The sequence below is a fragment of the Vombatus ursinus genome, unplaced genomic scaffold (assembly GCF_900497805.2).
Source record: "Vombatus ursinus unplaced genomic scaffold, bare-nosed wombat genome assembly UNPS02014773.1, whole genome shotgun sequence".
Lineage (NCBI taxonomy): Eukaryota > Metazoa > Chordata > Mammalia > Diprotodontia > Vombatidae > Vombatus > Vombatus ursinus.
The window spans coordinates 42848050-42867589 of NW_020954551.1; the positions used below are offsets into that span (position 1 = coordinate 42848050).

Consider the following 19540-nt stretch of genomic DNA (forward strand, 5'->3'; position numbering starts at 1 on the left):
GAATGGGGCAGCTAGGTGGCACAGTGGATAGAGCATTGGCCCCGAAGTCAGGAGGACTTGGGAGTTCAAATCCAGCCTCAGACCAAACACTTGACACTTACTAGCTGTGTGACCCTGGGCAAGTCACTTAACCCCAATTGCCTTTAAAAACAAGAAAATCTCCCCCTCCCCCCAATTTCCATTATGGCCTTAAAAGGGGAATGAAAAGTAGGTAAAGCTGAGACGACAAAGACCCCCAGCTTTCGTACCTGTAATTTCCGTCTTCTTTGGCTTCATTAACTGGCCCATCATGGAAAGGATGTCCTGCCCACCCTGCACAGGATGACAAAGGCAGACTGGAATGAGCAGCTGACCGGGGCTCTGCGCCCTCCAGCATGAGCCTGCACCTGAATAGCCTTGCTGGAAGCTCCTTTATACCTTTTCTAGCATGGTCACTGGTCACTAAGTCTAAGTAGGAGGAGCACATTTACAACCACAAACTCTATCCCTCTGCCTCCCACCAGATGCATTACTGTATATTGGGAAGGAAAAGGCAGCAGAATGAATTCTGAAGGGGAAGGTGATTTTGCAGGGGGGTACCCAAACTGCGGTAAGCATAACAGAGGATGGAAATGCACCCGGAATGTGGGAAAACTGGAACACTCATGCATTGTTGGTGAAGTTGTGAAATGATCCAACCTTTTTGGAGAGCAATTTGGAACTATACCCAAAGGGCTATAAAAATGTGCATACCCTTTGACCCAGCAATAGCACTTCTAGGGCTGTGTCCCAAAGAGATCACACAAATGGGAAAAGGACCCACATGTACAAAAATACTCATAGCAGCTCTTTTTGTGGTGGCAAAGAATTGGAAACTGAGAGGATCAACTGGGGAATGGCTGAGCAAGCTGTGACATATGAATGTAATGGAATACTACTGTGCTATAAGAAATGATGAACAGGCTGATTTCAGAAAAACCTGAAAAGACTTGTATGGTCTGCTGCTGAGTGAAGTGAGCAGAACCAAGAGAATGTTGTACACAGTAACAGCCACGTTGTGCGATGACTAATACTAATCAACTTAATCCTTCCTAGCAATACAAGGATCTAAGACATTTCCAAAGGCCTAGTGATGGAAAATGCTATCCATATCCAAAGAACGAACTATGAAAGTTGAATTGCTATCTTTTTTTCTCTTCTGGTGAGTTTTGTTTCCTCTTTCTGGTGGTTCCTCCTATTGCTTCTAATTTTTACTTACAACATCACTAATGTGAAAATATGTTTAATAGGAACGTATATGTATAGCCTATATCAGATTGTGTGCCGTATTGGGAAGGGTGGTGGGGAGGAAGGGGGAGAAAAATTTTAAACTCAAAAGCATATGGAAGTGATTATTGATAAATCAAAATAAATTAATTAAGAAAATTTAAAAAAAAAAAAAAAAAAAAGAAATGCACCTGGAACTAGCAGGGGCCTTACTTGACAGAGGAATGTGAGGCCTTGAAAGAGACACAAAGTGAGCCAGAAGCCTGAACCCTGACTCTTGGTCCGGCACTCTCTCCACTAAGTAAACTCATCTTTAGACTACACAGGGATCCCCCAGAGTGCCACCACTGTGGGTCAAGATTCGGCCCCTCAGGGACCAACAGGGAGTCTGCAGGGAGAAATCCAGCTCTGTGACCTGGGGCAAATCACTTCAATCTCTCCAAACCACAGTTTCCTCATGAGGAAAATCAGGATGATACGTGGGCTCTCCACCTCCCAGCGTGACTGAGAAGAAAGTGTGTGAAGCTTCAAAGGAGACAGCGCTCAACACCACTGCTCTCATCATCATTAGAAGTTACTTAGGCTTAGCCTCAAAGGTTTAGAGACGACACACACTAAGTTGAATTCCAAGTTAAAGAGCTTAATACAGACATAATCTCAAGCAGTATGCACAAAGCTAAAGAACTATGGATTTGAAAAGGAACCTTAGAAATCATTAAGTTCGTCCCCTATCTAAAGCATGAATTCCATCTACTAGAGTGACATACTGCACCTTCAGGAGACAGGAAATTATAGTACGTACAGAATCTGCGTGGGAATGCTATTGATAAGGGGCAGAACTGTAAAGAATCACATGATCTCCAGAGACAGCAGTACATCTAGAGAGGGTACAGAAAAGACACTGGCTGGTTTGGAAATGCATGATTCTTCTACCTCAAGCTGGTAAAAAATCATTTGTTACTATAGCATTTGAGTAAGAACAAAAGAATTCCCCCTGGCTATTGTCAACATTAATTGTTGAACATAGCAGACAGAAAAGGTCTCATCTTTTCCAAGAAACTGAGCTGAGATGACAATCCATTTCCAGACCCTGATGTCTTGCTAAGGTTACAGAAGCATCAGGTCAGTACCTGTGGCCTAGCATTGGCAACATCCAAGTCATGGAGGGTCACATCCTGAATAATTTCCTTCTTTTTGTGCACATCACCCTTTGGCAAAGGAACATACTCTTCGGCTTCAAGGTCGAATTCAGTAGCATAGGTATCACACCTGCCTTGCCTCTGCAGAAAAGAAAGATGGAGAACAGAAGTATCTGGTGAGTTTCACTGCCAAGTCCCTGAATGAGACACAGCTGACAGAGATAAAGGTCTTGGTTCACAATTACACTCCTGACAAGCTTTGGTTGACAACTCAGAATATGCCCCACTTCCCTGCTGGCAAGAGAAGCACCCTATCTACTGATCACCAGGCTCAAAAACCCTGTTGAAAAACACCTGATATTTTCTCTACTTGGAATCTTTTCCCCCTCCTTTTCTTTTAACTGTATGCAATGCCTGATAAAGGACAAATCCAGCAGATTAACTGGAGACTGAGGGAGCCGTTCAGACTCTTTTGTAGGTGGGTGATTTATTGTATGATACGAAATATTATGCTCATCCATTAAACAGCAAGTAACACTGTACAGCACATTTAAAATCAGATAGGAAAAGAATGCCAACTAATGCAGTATTCCCTTCCCCATGCATATATCTTGGGAAGAAAATACCAAAGAGATAAAAAGAAGATTAAATGCACTGCACATTTCAATTCTAGAATGACTAAAGTCGTTTCGGTTTCCCACCCTCAACTCTCCTCTAAATATGTTTTACATCTTATTTATTTATTTTTAAAGAGAATTTTGATCCTGCTGAGGTCAAAGGACTACTGAAAAGGAAAACAACTTCTATTCCCCTTGTAGGTGCCAGCAGGACAGCCACGGGCAGTGTTCTTGCCCACCTGATACCAGTACATCAGGCATTTCATCGGGTCAGAGGTACAATTTATTGTTAGAAGGGAAGCAGCCTCAAAGATCCTGCTGACCAACTTCTTCATCTTACAAATGGAGAATAAACTGAGGCGCAGACATTAAGTGACTTACCCAAGGTTTCAAAGATAATAAAGGAAAGGCGTTAGGATTTGAACCCAGGTCCTGACTTTACATCCAATATCATTTCCACTACCCAGCCCTGACTCAAAAACAAGAGCAGGAAACCTTTTCTTTCTCAAGGGGAAAAAACCCCAACCCCTGCTCCTATAGCCACCTACGGCAAACAAATGAACAAGTTTTAACAAAAGAGAAAAGGGGTGCTGGGTGTCACCGCTCTCCAGGCACAAGTCGGGACCCTCTCCAATGGTTACCTTCACTGCACCACTGTTTGCTTCTATGTATATTACATCTCCAGCCTCCACTCGCTCTTTCTGTAAACTTTCAAAGATACTGGGGTCCAGCTGAAATCAAGAGTCAGAATAAAGCATTAAAAAACTATGGTACAGAACCAGAAATTCAGTAACTAAAGGGCTTTTTTATAAGAGCAGAAAGTCATTTACATTTTGGAGAGCTAAGTATAGAGCTGGATACAGATGTCCCATTAGAACGAAACACTGTCTTACTTTGGATTTAAGAAAACTTAAAATTATTGAGAGGATGATTTAAAAGTTGGCAGACAAGCACAGCTTACTCTGGGACCTGTTGAGAAGTTACCTCTCTTTGAAAGGTTGTGATGTAAAAGCCACCTATTGTATGCTAAAGCTAGCCTGATGAACATCCCATCCGGTACAAATTCTGCAGTGTGTACACGTACACACACAGACACAGACACACACACACACACACACACACACACCCTCCTAACTGGCATGGTGGTCACCCAGCAAGAGCGCATGGCAGCTGTAGGGCAAGCAGAGGTCACAGTAGGGCCAAGCCTTCCTTCCCACCTCGCCACTCTCTTGTACCTGGCCATTCTGGGAGTCAGTGAAGGCTTCTTAAGGACAGGCTTTCTTTGGAAGACTGAAATACCTTTCAGGTCTTGTTCAACAATGACAAACTACTTAGGAGAGGATTTGACTAAATGTGACTCACTAAACAATCCACAGACTATTAGAGCTTGAAGGGATGTTAAAAGAATATTAAGTCCATCTCTTCACTGGACAGAGAAGTAAACTGAGGCTAAAAGAGAAAAGATGGACTTGCCCCCAGGTCACAAGGAGAAAAAGTGGCAGTTATGGCTAACTACCATGGATCCTGATTACCAGGGCTCTTTCCACAATATTATAGCATATCTACCTTTATTCTCCTTAGTTATTTTCTTAAAGTTTAAAGTAACTTGAGGAGTAGGAAGTCTTCCAATCTCTCCATTCTTATTAATGATAAATGCAAAGTGTTACACTAGGATTCAAAGAATCAACTTCACATGTTCAGTGCAGGAGTATGGTTAGACAGCAGTTTATCTGAAAAAGATCTGGGGGTCTAGTAAGTGTTATGTGTCTGAGGCTGCATTTGAACTCAGGTCCTTCTGACTCCAGGGTTGGTGCTCTATCCACTGCACCACTGAGCTGTCCCTCTGGACTACATCTTCAAAGAGGCACAGCTCCTAGGAGTCAGTGACAGTCCCTCCACACTTTCCTCTGATCAGAACACATCTGGAGAACTGCATTAGAAAAAAATCTAGGGGCAGCTAGGTGGTGCAGTGGATAGAGCTCTGGCCTTGGAGTCAGAAGGACCCAAGTTCAAATGTGACCTCAGACACCTGACACTTGACACTTAGTAGCTGTGTGACCCTGGGCAAGTCACTTAACCCCAATGGCCTCATAAAAAGAAAAAAAAAAGAAAAAAAATCTGAGCTTGAAGGATAGATTTCACAGGGACTATGAACTTAGATGGGAAAAAAAAATTACATCTTTATATTCACTGACTTCAAACTAAAATTTAGCACTTTCCTCACTCTGAAACAGAATTCTGAGAGCCATGTCTGGCTCTCCCAGACCATCCAAAGGGTTAAGCAGCCCTGATCTGGAGGAAGGCAATCAGAATGGAGAAGGGTTCTCAGTCCATGCTGCCCAAGGATCAGCTGAAGGAACTGGAAAGTCTCAGGGCAGGAAAGTACTGAAAGAGTTGGAATATGCATAAGGGATCAGATGCTCTGTTAGGTTTCAGAGCCTAGAAGCTGCAAGAAGACAAACTCAAGGCTGACTTTCAGGATGACCTTGCAGGCTGCCTTGGCAGACGGAGGCTTCTCCTTCATTGCAGGTCTTCAGGCAGGGGCTGAAACAGCTGCCGACGCCCCGATTAAATCTTCTCCTGGGATCAGTGAATTTCCTGATGTCCCAGCAGAAGATTTCTCGAACATCTTAATGTCTCAATACAAATTTCAAATGTCAGGGACAACATAGCAAGTTTTCAGAAAACGGATTTAAAAACTGACTAAAAACTGACCATGTGGCTTTCTGGGCCCTTTCCAACCTCCTTATTCATTATTCGTCCTTCGCTCTCCAGTCCAATCAAACAGGCTTTACTATTCCCGCAACCGGTGCTCCCCATCCTGAAGGACTCCTTACTTCCTTTAAGATTCAGCTGAAGCACTGCCTCCTACCTGAAGCATTTCCCAATACACCCACTGCTAGTGCCCTCCCTCTCGGGGATCTCTCATCTCTGCTGCTCCGCTCTTTAGGGGCAGGGCTGCTTCATTTTCTGTCTTTAACCCCAAGTCCTCACCATCCTGCCTGGCATAAGGCAGGTGGTTAGTAAATGCTTGTAGACTGACTATTAAACTTCAAGAATGGTTTCTCTTTGCTAAGGGGGGTGTGTGTGTGTGACTTCAATATCAGTCAAATAGCTGGACACCCAATATGTAGCCCACCCTGGGAGGAGGGCATGGACAAGCACTGTAGATGTGGGGTTAGAAGCCTGTCCCCGCTCACAGTCCCAGAGCCAGTAAAAACAGCTCATCCTTCTCACTTTTCAGTGACATAAGGTCTGCTCTGGTGGCTTCAGGCAGCAGCAGGATTGCACGCTATGTGTGCAGAGCACTTTGTAAAGAGGAGGTTCTCTATAGGCATGGGAGCTGTGATTGGATATCTACTAAGTGAACACACCAATCTGACATGGAAAAATGAAGGGCAATCTTGGAGACTTAAATCCAGGAACTTTCCCAAAAGCAAAGGTTCTTCTCCCAGTGACAAAGTACAGCAGAAATCTTAGCTGTATGCACCGCTTCATTTAGGCTCTAATATGGACTGCAAATTGTTTTCAATTTTTGTCTGTAGTATTTTTTGTTGTTTAATTTCCAAATGAACTAAAGACCTGGTAATTACTAAAGAAATGGAAGACTCTGCTATAAATCTCATTAACACAGGCACACTAGAGATGAGAAAGCTTCTGATGGGGATGATTTAAGAGAAAGAAAAAACAGCTATTGCCATCAACGACCTTAGTTGGTCTCTATAAACCAGTGACCAAGACATACAGAATCACCAAAGCTCTGTGCCTGAAAGTGCCTCAAGCTCAAGCCCTTCATTTTGCAGATGAGGAAACTCATTTGCAGAGCAGGCAGGTGAGGGAAGCTCCAGGTCACACAGTCGGCAAGCGCCTGGCCAGAGGAAACTGTGCATCCTCAAGCCCCCTCTCCCTTCTTCTCAGGAGGGTCCCCAAGCTGTGGCCAGACACCTGTCCTTTCTGCTTCTTGGCAAAGGCACTTCACCTCCTTGAAGGACTACGGACAGAAACATAAACCACACTGAGCTCTCTTAATCAGTAAAGACCATGGGAGCAAAAAAGACCTGGCCAGTTAGAGTCCAGCCTTCAGGCCCAGCTCCAACATTCCCTGGCTCTGTGACCGACAGCCCAGCAATTCTTCAACTATCAACTGAGAGTCACACAGACCATTTGTTCCTCCCAGCTCTAACCTTTTATAACTATGAAGTTAATTCAATAACATCAAAAAAGGATCACACAAAGCCTGCACACAGCACGAGAGAACAGTCAGCCAAAACTTACTCACTTTCAACTGTTTGGTTCCTTTTGCTGTTTTAAGTCCTATGATCACATGGCTGATGGTTTTGCCATATCCACCCATGGGGTTTTCAGTCTCACATGGAGTCAACTCAGTGACTTCACCTTCGTAAACTTCCTTGGTCTCCTTTATCCTCAGACCTGTAAGAGAGGAGAAATGGGCACAGTGAGACACTTCATGTCTTAGTTACCCCACCCCCACCTCTTGGAACCATTAGAAAGTCCCGAGTGCCATGACACCCAGATGGTAGGAATGTACACCCAAATCTACACATTTCTTCACCACAGGAAGCATGGCACAAAGGACATACTTGATCAGGAAGACCTGGGTTTTAATTTAGCTTCTGATGCTTACTGGCTGTGAGATCTCAGGCAAGGCATCGAACCCCCTCTGAGACTCCTGGCAAGTCTAAGACAAAGCACTGGACGTTCCCATGCTGACAAAACCACAGCTCCTTAACATGAAAGTATTATCTCTATTGTTCCAATTACCTATTTTGAAGCTGCACTTGACATAAACTGAAAATTACATTTTCAGAATCTCAATAAAATACAAGAAAATAACAAAAAGCCCACCATACCCACCCCAGTATCTCCAGTCTGGAACAGTAGCTACTGTAAAAAAAGAAGATATGTCTACCTCGGGGTAGAAATTTACTTATAGCTGATTAACTCTCACAGAAATTAAATAGTATCTCTACAATTAACTTAAAGGTACAAAAAATGTTTTCCAAGAAGTCAACAACTGTGAGTCTCTAGGTCAGTTTTTGTGTTTGTTTTTGCTTTTTGGTGAGGCACTCGGGGTTAAGTGACTTGCCCAGGGTCACACAGCTAGTAAGTGTTAAGTGTCTGAAACCATATTTGAACTCAGGTCCTCCTGACTCCAAGGCGGGTGCTCTATCCACTGCGCCACCTAGCTGCCCCCTAGGTCAGTTTTAAAGTTGTCTCCTTCCCTCCCTTTTAGGAAAGCATGTAACCTTTTTAGAAGATGGTAAACACCAATAGTTTGAGATAGAAAATTACTTGTTTTATTGAACACTTTACTTGGACACATCTAGATCAGAAATCTACACAAAAAAATATGGAAATCTAGGTTGGTGAGGTCTCTGCAAGTGGGGAGTAAAGAGGTGGGGACACCACACTTCATCAGAGATCAGAGGAAGACTGTCCAACATATCTGACATACTCTCCCTCTCTCCCCCCTCCTCTCTGCATCTTCCTCCCTCCCTCTGCCCCCTCCAAAACCCACAGGGGGTATTTTTAGAAATGGAAGTCAGAGTCAGAGATTAACATGTGTGCTGTCACCTAACGCAGGGAATGTGTTCCTCCAGCTCCCAGGATGATCCATCACGCCTGTTCTTTCCATGGAACAGAAGCCAGCTATGGAGACATGCTTCATGCTTCATACATGCTTCATCCATAATCAGCCTTTCCAATATTTAAGTGCTGAGCTCTAGAATTTAATCTTATTCTCTACACTAAAAAAAAAAAATCTAAATAATTTTCTGGATCAAACCTGGTTTTTTTTCCTTTGGAAAAAACAACTCAGAAATGTCTCCCCCTGCTGGCCTGGGACTTAAACATACGGTTTTTACAACAAAAATGACAGACTGGAAGGACAGAAAGCTCTCTTAAACATGAAACAAATGACAGGTGTCCCTGAACATATGCCTGTATGCAGTGATCTCTGAAGTCTAGGTGAGTAAATACGGAAGGCTTTCAACAAGAGACACCATGCCAAAGATAACTTAACAGCTCCTGTATTAAATCTATTTTTAGAGGGTCTAGAAATACCAACAAAAAGTAATTCTAAGTCAGAGCACCTGGTATGAACACCAAGAATTTGAAGAAACATTGTCAGGCCCATAATGTCTGAAAATACACCCCTTAAATAACACCAAAGCTTCTAAATTTATGGGAAATCTGATGGAATCTAGCTGAAGAAATAAACCAAGACTGACCTAGTGGTCATTTCTTATCACTAACCTCTCCTGCTTCTCTGCCCTCATTCATTACGATTCTGCCAGTGACCCTGTCTCTCCTTCCACCCCATGCCTGTACCTGTCAGTATACCCCTCATTTCTCTTTCCGTCAATCAATGAATCAACAACAAGTATTTATGAAGCTTCTACCACGTGCCAAACCCTGCAGATACACATACAATGGAACGAAACAAGCCCCACTCGAAAGGAGCTTACATTCTAACGGAAGAGAAAACAAGTAAGTATAAAAAGATAGAGAGCATAAATACACAATGAGTAAGTACAAATAAATCCAAAGCACTTAATGCAAGGTAATTTGGGAGGTGGAGAACTAGTGGCTGGGGGAAACCAGGACAAGTGTTCTTGCAGAAGATGGTGCCTGAGCTCTGCTTTAAAGGAAAAGTGTAATCTCCATGGTGGAGGTAAGGAGAGGGTGCGTTGCAGGCCTGTGGGACGACCAGGGCAAAGGCCCAGACACAAGGGAGAGTGTCCTGCAGCAGGTCAGAGAGGCCAGTTTGGCCAGATCACAAAGGGAGGGAGGGAGGGGCAATAGTGACCTTGGAGGCTGAAAAGACAGATTAGGACCAGGTTGTGAAGAGATTTAAAAGCTAAAAAAAAAGAGCTTATATTTTACCCCAGAGGCACAGGAGCTTATTGAATATGGGAGTCATATAGCCAAATATGTGTTTCAGGAAAATTATTTTGGTAGCAACGGGTAGGCTGGACTTGAGTGAGCAGAGGCTGTGAGGCAGGGAGATCACTCAGGAGGCTGGCACAACAATCCCAGAGAGAGTTAATGAAGCCTGGAGAGAGGCAGGGTAGTGAGAAAGACAGGGGCCAGAGAAGAAAGGGCTTGTGAAGGAGGACAGAGAAAGCTATGAGAAGTGGGTTGGATCTGTGGAGGGAGTAGAGAAGGCGGGCAGGAACCCTGGAGCCAGGGGTGGGGCTAGGGTGGGGCTGACTTTGGCAGAAATATTAAGTCTGGAAGAGAGGGCTGGAGCGGAGGTGTGTGGGGTGGACCCACTAAGTTTAAGTGTTCCAGGACACCCAGTGTGAAATGTCCAACATGTAATCCCTTAGTTGTGAAGGTCTGAGCTAAATAGCTGGGTTAGAGTCATCCGCATAGATTACAGTTAAAACCAGGAGAGCTCAAGAGGTTACTAAGAAGAAAACAGGGTCCAAGACAACAGAACCTTGGGGAACATCCGCAGTCACAGGGCACAAAACAGATGAGAAGCTATCAAAGAGCTGTCAGACAGGCCAGAGAGCAATGTCACAATAACCCAGGGAGGGAGAGACCTGGTCACCAGCGTCAAATGAAGCAGGTGGGTGACACAATGGAGGGGCTGGGTCTGGAGTCAGGAAGACCCAGGACGTTAAAATTTGGCTTCCAGACACTTACTAGCTGCATGACTCTGGGCAAGTCACTTAACCTCTGCCTGCTTCAGTTTCCTCAACTATAAAAATGGGCATAATCACAGCACCTACCTCCCACGGCTGTTGTGAGGATCAAATAAGAAAGTATTTGCAAAGCGTTTAGCACAGTGCCTGGCACACAGTAGGTGCTTAATAAATGCTTGTTCCCCCTTCCTTTGCCCTCCATTCCCACCAACCCCAAATAGGTAGAGAAGAATAAGGACCGAGCAAAGACCATCAGATTTGGCAAATAAGAGATCAGTGGTCACTTCGTAGGGAGCAGTTTTGGTTAAGTGACAATCCTCACTTTTTGATCTGAAGCCAGAGGGAATGGAGGACAAGCAGAAAATCATCATCAGCCCTGGTGTTTTTCTATCCCAGGCCCTAGGCCTCCCAAAGCTGCCAGCTTAAACCAGAACCTAGCAGACTCTAGAGAGAAAGCAGCCACCGGATTCAGATCAGAGCAATGGAGTAAGAATCCAAAGGCCTGACCCCGAAACAAATGAATTGTGACCCTGAATGAACGACTCAGCTTCTGTTTCCTCATTTGCCAAATGAAGATTTCCATTTCTCCTTTCCCTTTCACACCCAATTGTTGGAATGACCAAAGAAGACCACGTGTGTGAGAGAGCTTTCTTAAGAACCAGGATCGGTTTCAATATCCTAACCACAAACTATCCCTATCCTGATTGCCCTCCATTGCACTAAACCTTCCAAATCCTCTCCACTTTCTAAAGGAAAAAGCATCCACCCTTGGAGACCACCCTGCTTTCTTCTTTGAGGAACTAAGAGAACTCTAAAAGAAAAATGGTGTGAGAGCCAGCAAACCCTGGGCTCACATACCACCAATGGACCCGTGGGCAAGTCATCTCCCATCTCGTAGCCTCAGTTTCCCCATTGGTAAATTGAGGGCATTGGACTCAATGAATTCAAGGTCCCTTCTGGCTCTAAATCATGAAGGGCCGGTACTGAAGGAGGCAGCAGAGTGCATGGAAAGAGCCTTGAGTCTGGAGTCAGAACGGCTGGCTTTGGAATGTTAGTTCTGTTCCCTCATAACTTCCCTGGACCTCAGTTTCCTAATCTGTAAAATGAAGGGGGCTGGGCTAGATGATTAAGGTTCCTTTCATTACTGAATCTTAAAAGTCTTCATCAACTCAAATTAAATTAAAGATTTAAAATAATGGTAAAAGACAAGATAAGCATCTTTTGTGTCCCTACAAAGTATCATAGGGTTCATGAACACTAAGACAACTGCAAAGTTTTCAAAAGACAGGGATAACAGAGTGCAAGATGAAAAGGAATCTGAATAGCACTTGAAATACGGCTTTGAATACATTTAAAAAATGAAATATTTTATATCAAAAAGAAATAAATCTTCTAGATGGAATGCCTAACAATATTTTGTGTGAGGTGAATATGACATGAAATTCCTCCAAATGGAGATGGAGAATTCCCATCTTTCACTAGTGCCTGTATTTGTTTAGAAGTGGCTGTGCTGACATGCAGGGAATGTGGCCGGCCGGTAGCCACAAAGGAGGCAAATTGTTGCTGTCTCTGAAAATGACAACGCAGATGACACGCGTTTCATCTGCGGGTTCAAGTTTCCAAATCCCTGACAGGGACCTTCATCACATCAAGGAAACAACCCCGACTCCTCGCTCCTTCTTTCGGTTCAGGTACCCGCTCTTCCCCTCCCCCGCCCATTTAGGGGGAATTCAAAGGCTGCCCAAGACGGAAGCCCTCTTTGATGACATTCAATGGCCTTCTCTTTTGCACAGCAGCAGGATTAAGACTTTTTTCTCACCTTGCTGCAACAGCACAGACCAAGAAAGGAGACACAGCAAGTCACAAAATGGAAGCCAGAGAAATTTATCGTGAATGTTTTCAGAACTAAAGGCAATTAAGTTATCTTTTGGGAAACCAACAGCATAAAAAAGCAAGTTTTGACAAGATTTTATCAGCTGTCAGAAAGGTACATATAAAAACAGGAAGATTTTCAACATTTGGTGAGGTACCACTTGTAAATTAAACTTTGTTCTAGATAAAATTAAATCAAGTCCAAGGAACGGGTATACACTTGTTAGAACTAAAGCAGCAATCATTACAATTAACAAGATCAACAATTGGTTTATGACATAACGTAAAGGGAGACCAGACATAGCGATAACAGCATTAAAGGAATCAAAATCTGGGCTCCAGACCATCGGCTATTAAGAAGGTACTCAGTCTTTGACCAAAAAGATCCTCAGGTTCAAAGAGATCTGTGGGAGACTCTATTGGTCTTTCTACCTGAACTGCCCTGACCCTGACTGAAGAAGACATGTCTCTCACAAAGACTTTCTTAAAGCTATTTATATTCCAATAACCACAATTAAGCCCCTATGCTGCCATAACCTTGAAAAAGACTGCTTCCCAAAAGGTTGGCTAAAAACAAGGAAATCCATTCCTTGTAAAGAGGAAACCAAATAGTACAACTTAATTCTTTTAAAGAGTGAACAAGTATCATTGCTACTCTTTACCAAGCTTGTTGCTGTTTCCAACTTTGCTTTTTCAATTTTCATTTAGCTTGCAATCTTACTCAGGAAAAGTTCTTGATCTTCTTCAGCTGAGCTGTAGGCCAGTCTTCTACTCAATTTCTATCCAAGCTGTGCTATATCATGAGATGAACGCTGAACTTGGAAGTGAGGAGATTTTCATTTGGAGCCTTCCTATCTATACCACTGACTGCTTCAAAACCTTGGGGAAGTTGTTGGACCTTTCTAGGCCTCATTTGTTAGGGGAAAAAAAGGGGGGTGGGGGGCTGGATTAGATGGTCTCGGATTCCTTTCCTGTGATGAAATGCAAACTGGTGAATCCTGAAGAAGCACTCTACAGAGATGAGCTGATGATCCCATGACACCAGGGCACTGCCAGTGTTGGCATCTAGCCATCTGTCCTGTCAATGCCTGACTCACCCCACCAAAAACAGTGACCCTCCCAACTCAACCCAACCCAACCCCTACTTCTCCCATAAGGCCGGGGAAATCAATCCATTTAGTTCGGGAACCAAGTCTAGAGCAGGGCTTCTTAAACGTTTTCCACTTGCTACCCTTTGAGCGTGAATCACAGTTTAAGAAGTTTAAGAAGCACCGGTCGAGAGAGGAGGCACCCTAGTCAGTCACCCCTTCAGCCTTCTGTGACTAGTCAGACCCAAACCACGCTTAATCCCATCAGGACACCAGGGCCTAACCCACAGTCACATTGTGCCATTTGCACTATCAAACCATCACCACTTTTATTGAAAAGGAGGCGACATCCACTAACTTTATGGTTCCATCCACAGTCTCCAGGACCTAGCCTTAGACCCAAGCTCCTTAACCAAATCCCCAATTCCTGATACGTACCTCAGTCTTCTGGGAGGACAAGTATTTGTATCCCTGCCACCGAGAGCAGCACAGGGCCTGGCATATGGTAGGTTCCTAATAAATGCTTGTGGGTTGACTAATAGATGAGCTAAGAGAAAAGATATTCATTCTCCCTGCACAGTGTGCAAACATCCATGACGAATAAAGCCCTGGAGTTCACCTAGGATGCTTCATGGATAAAGGCAGGTCCTTAAACTCCAAAACTTCTAGAAAGTTGAGTATTTTCCCTAAGGTCTTTAAGACACAGGAACTAGGAGACATTATGACAATATTCTCAAATTTTTTACATGGGATTGATCTATAAAATTATCAAGTAGTCTCCCAAAAGAAAAATGACCAAAAGATATGAACCAGCAGTTTTCAAAGAAACAAATCCAAGTTATCAACAATCACATGAAAGAATCACTTAAATCACTAATAATTAAGAGAAATGCAAATTAAAGCAATTTTGAGGTTCTACCTCAAATCCATCAGTCTGGCAAAGAAGACAAGAAGAGGAAAAAGACAAATGTTGGAGGGGTTATGGGAAAACAGGAACATTGACGCACTGCTGGAGGAGATGTGCATTGGTCCAACCGCTCTGGACAGCAATTTGGGACCATATGCAAAAAGTCACTAACTGTCCATATATCTTGACCCAACTACAGTACTACTAGCTCACTATATCAAAGAAATCAAAGAAAAGAAGTAAAGGATCTATATATACAAAAATATTTGTAGCAGCTCTTTTCCTAGTAGCCCCAAAATGAAAACTAAAGGGGTGTTCTGTTGGGAAATAGCTAAATAATGATATATGAATGAAATAGAATATCCTATACTATAAGAAATGATGAAACAGATAGTTTTAGAAGAAAATGGGAAGATCCTTACGATTTCATGCAGAGAAATGAGAATTTGGGGAACAATTTCTGTAATAATAACATTAGAGAAAAACAACTTTGAAAGATAAAACAGAAATTCCAAAGAATGAAAATGAAATACACTTCTTTGTTGTTAAGTTGTGTCTTGACTCTTCATGACCCCGTTTGGGGTTTTCTTGGCAAAGACAATGGAGTAGTTTGCTATTTCCTTCTCCAGCTCATTTTACAGATGAGGAAATGAGGCAAAAAGTTACACAGCTAATATGTACCTGAGGCCAGATCTGAACTCAGGTCTTCCTGACTCCAGGCCCAGGGCTCTATCCACTATGCCACCTAGCTGCCCCATGTTACTCATCTTCTAACAGATGATGAAGTTAAAAATTCAGAGAAACATGGCCAACGCTCTAGATTGTTTTGCCAGACTATGCAGCTCTGTATTGAAGGCTTTATTTTTCAAGAACTAAAAAAAAATAAATAAATTGCTCAATTTGCAGCCAGGGAGAGGGAGAAGGGTAGTGGGAAAGACAGCTTAGTTAAAAAAATCCTTACCTGAAAAAAAAAAACTTAAAATATAAAGTAGTCTCTAAAATAGGATTCATTTTATAAAAATTTATATAACAAATAACTCTACCTGCATTCATCTATTCTGTTAAGTGAAGTACATTTGTCCTGTCAACTACATTTTGCCGTGATTTCTTTGGAAATGTATTTTTAAAGCACTTTAATAAAGTAAAATTACAATCAATGATAAAAGCAGAGGTAATAGATCCTAAGATCAGAGATGCTTCAGAGCTTAGGTGTCATCTAGCCCAGCCACCCCCCCCCCTTTTTTTTTTTACAAATGAGAAAACAGAACTGGAGGGATGTCACATTTGCTCAAAGTCCTACAGGATTCAAACCCAGGTTCTCTGCCTACAAACATAGAGCTAAATGAGAAAAACATAGTCACCATTCAAGAGATCCAAATTTGAAAAGTTGAATTCTATCAGCCAGATTTCCCTCCATTGATGAGGGCATGAACAACTTCGCTATTCAATTTTGATACTCACCAATTGCCCTTCTGAAGTTTTCCATCAGAACTTCTGTCTTCTTAATTTCTGTAGAGTAGACTTCACTTCCCACCATGGGACAGAAGGGGACCTTACTACCCAGCTCTTGAGCAATAGCCAGGGCTAGGGCTGTCTATAAATGCCAAAAAAAAAAAAAAAAAAAAATTCAAATTTTTAAGTAAAGTTCTACCTTCTTGTTTTCATATCATTTGCTAAGTTCACAGGATACATTCCTAATGACTTCACAATCTGTAACTTAGAAGCATCTTTAATCACAAAAAGAGAAGGAGTAAAATCATCAATCTCCCCTCACATCTAAAAAGTGAGATCGTGGTCTAATTGCTATAGAAAACATTAATACTGTATACTTTTGATACATTAAAAAAATATTATTTTTTTCAAATACAGGGAAAAAAAAACCCTGCATCCTTTAGAAATTATCTGAGGAAAAAATAATGCTTGGTCAGCACTGAATGTATTAAAATAGCTAAGTGATTTTAAAGCTGAAATTCTACCTTACCAAGTAAAAGGGTCAGGAAGGGTGGGAGAACGACCTTAGAAAAATTTTAAATGAGCATCTAATTCAATTCAACAAATATTTATTAAACTCCTACTATATATAAGACATTGAGGATACAAAGATAAAAACTAAAAAGCCCCTGCCCTCAAGAGGCTTACATTCTTCTAGAGTGACACTTGCATACAAATGTAAAATAGATAGAATTGCAAATTCAATTTCAGGATCAAGAAAGAATCAGGAAAGGCTTCATGTAGGAGTGGGCACCTAAGGTTCCTGAGCTGTACCTCGAGTTTTGAAGAGGTGGAGATGAGGGAAAAGTACATTTTAGGCCTAAGGGACTCCAGGTGCAAAAGGCCAGACATAGCCAATGGACTGCCATTCCCAGGTAAGAGCTACAGGAGAACCCAACACGAAGAACAGGAGGTGAGAGGAATGAGATGAGACACCTCCATGAGAGCTGTATTAAAGACTGCTATACAAGCCAGACAGAGGATTTCGTATTTTGTTCTAGAAACAACAGGAGGTCATCAAAGATCTTTGGGTGGGCGAGTGACGTCTGATCCGTGCTTTAGAAATATTTATTTGGTACTTCTGTGGACAGGAGAGACTGAAAGCAGGAGACCAATGAGGACGAAATGGGGGGTGCAAACACAGGCAGGATGTGGGTAAACCCTAACAGCAACAGAGCCCTACGGAAAGGCCGCCTTCCAAACGACTAGTCTTATTGATTTTGAGACAAGAGGAGCCCGAATAAGGTCGAGTACTCATTCAACAAGTCTTGTATCAGAAACCGTGAGGTTTGCAAAGATGTAGTCAATATTCACTGAGGTCAAACATCAGACTATCTACAAGACAAGAACATTTCCTTTGGGGAAATTATGAGACTGCCTGCTGGTCAGTTACTGGAGCCCTTGGAGTAGAATCTGCAGGGATTCCCAGAGCTGCTATATTCTTACTGCAGAGCCTCCAAAGTCTCCATTCTCCATTTTTTGGATAAGCAAAATCTAATGTTTGGTGGTTTTCAGATGACAGACTAATGCCCTCATAACAATCTCGCCCTCTTCTGAACTCAATTCCATTTTATGGTCAGTGTTATAAAGTTAATAATTATGCACTATTTGAAAAAACTGCTCTGTCTTCTTATGTGTTCCTCCTCTTTCTAGGTTTTAAGGTCCTTACTGGGAGGGCCCATGTCACAAACTAATGGAGCTCCCAGAGCCAAGCATGCAGTAGGTTCTCAATCAGTACTCCTTGAATTAATCTCTTACCCTTTAAATGGGAAATTACTTTTATAAGTTCTCAGAAGCCACAGACCAAAAAGTATTTTTCTGCTGGAGAAGGAATAAGATATAGAAGACAAGTTTCAGACAATGAACCTCCTCCAAGGACCTCAATCCCTCTTCCCTTGGAAGTATGCCAGGAGAGTCTGAATGTTAGATACCCAACTATATTACTTCACATGGTCCTTTTAAAGAAACCCAACCAACCTGGGAAAACAAAGCATAGTTAAGACATAAGTTCAGTTTGGCTTAGACACTGAGACCACTTTCTGGATAGATTAGAGAAATGAGAAAAAAGATACCTTGCCAGTTCCAGGAGGTCCTGCCAACAAAACAGCTCTCCCGGCCATTTTCTTGCTTTTGATTAATTCTACTATTACACCACATGCCTAGACACCACCAAAGGAAAAGAAATAATAACATCAATATTAAAACATTTTACAAGAAGTTCAGGCTGCAGCTCAAGGAGATGAGATGCACAGTAGTTCTATCAAGCAATCTATCATGCAGCAATCTTAACTAGTGTCGAATTTCAACAAGGCAATAATTGATGTTCACTGTGACAGATAACACAAAGCCACCTCAGGACCTTGATCACTGTTAAGTCCTCCCCCATGAGACATTCCTCACTGGGACACCAAGACCATCCAGGGATCCATCCGGAAGGCCACACTAACGGAACCCAAGACTTGGCAGCTCACAGGACCATCGGCTTGAGAGGCTTGAAGAGGGGATCATGTGGCCACTTCATTTTCTGATGGGCCCAGAGAAGTTAGGGGATTTGCTGATGGGGTCACAAAGCCAGTTACTGGTCGAGGTGGGAATCAACTCAGTACCCCAGTTCCGGATCTAGCCCTTCTCCCACTATACCTCACTACCCTGTCCCTGCTGTTGCTGTTTGTCTTCTGTATGGGTTTATGGGCTGTATGGGCTTCTTGAAGAGGCCCATAACATCAGGAAGGTGATTTCAGCGAGGGAGGGCTGTGCAAGGTCACCAGCCTCACTTTCTCCTCTGCAGCCATCTGCGTCCAGTGGCCAGATATGGATCAGGTCGACTGGAGATGGCCCAGTATGTGGTGGGAGACCTTGGCCTTTTCAAACTAAGGTCTTTAACAGGTTTCAGCTTGACTGAGGCAGCGCCTATACTCTGTCCTACCCCAAGTGTCAAAGGGCTTCTAGAACACACCCAGTGACAGAGGGGCTCCAAAGAAAAAAGAGGGTACTTTTCCAAAGGCTCAGTTCAGAAAGTCTCATTACCAGAAGGAACCAGGTGATGAAATTGAGGGAGGGAGAAAGGCACAATAACTCATGGAGACTGTCTCCTTATTAAGGCATGGAGGAGTCAGAATATGCACTTGTGAAAGGAGCGTCCATATGGATGAAATCGTAGCTCAGCTGAAGCACAGGGCTAAGTATGATAACAATAATGGCAGTTCACAGTATTTTTTTTTTTTAGGCAATTGGGGTTGAGTGACTTGGCCAGGGTCACACAGCAAGTGTTTGGTCTGAGGTTGGATTTGAACTCAGGTCCTCCTGACTTCAGGGCCGGTGCTCTATCCACTGCACCACCTAGCTGCCCCTCGAGCATTTTTATGGTTAGAAAACACACACCTTCTTTCAACTCAGGAAGCATTTATTAAAGCATCTACTCCAAGGTAGACTTGGTGACAGGCATGGGACACCAAGGGAAGAAATTCACTCATCTCAGCATTGGATTTTATGTTCTCATTTAGCTTGA

General features: G+C 42.9%; 1 protein-coding gene across 1 annotated transcript in view; it reads right to left on the bottom strand.

Annotated features, from left to right (window-relative positions):
* RUVBL1 (RuvB like AAA ATPase 1) overlaps positions 1-19540 on the bottom strand; it is a 33269-nt gene that overhangs the window by 12501 nt on the left and 1228 nt on the right. The window contains exons 2-7 of the mRNA XM_027864097.1: positions 18105-18191; positions 16003-16135; positions 7281-7432; positions 3643-3732; positions 2376-2525; positions 249-312 (exon numbers count right to left, since the gene is read on the bottom strand). Of these exons, the coding sequence (XP_027719898.1) occupies positions 249-312; positions 2376-2525; positions 3643-3732; positions 7281-7432; positions 16003-16135; positions 18105-18191 (676 nt within the window). The remainder of the gene's footprint in view (positions 1-248; positions 313-2375; positions 2526-3642; positions 3733-7280; positions 7433-16002; positions 16136-18104; positions 18192-19540) is intronic.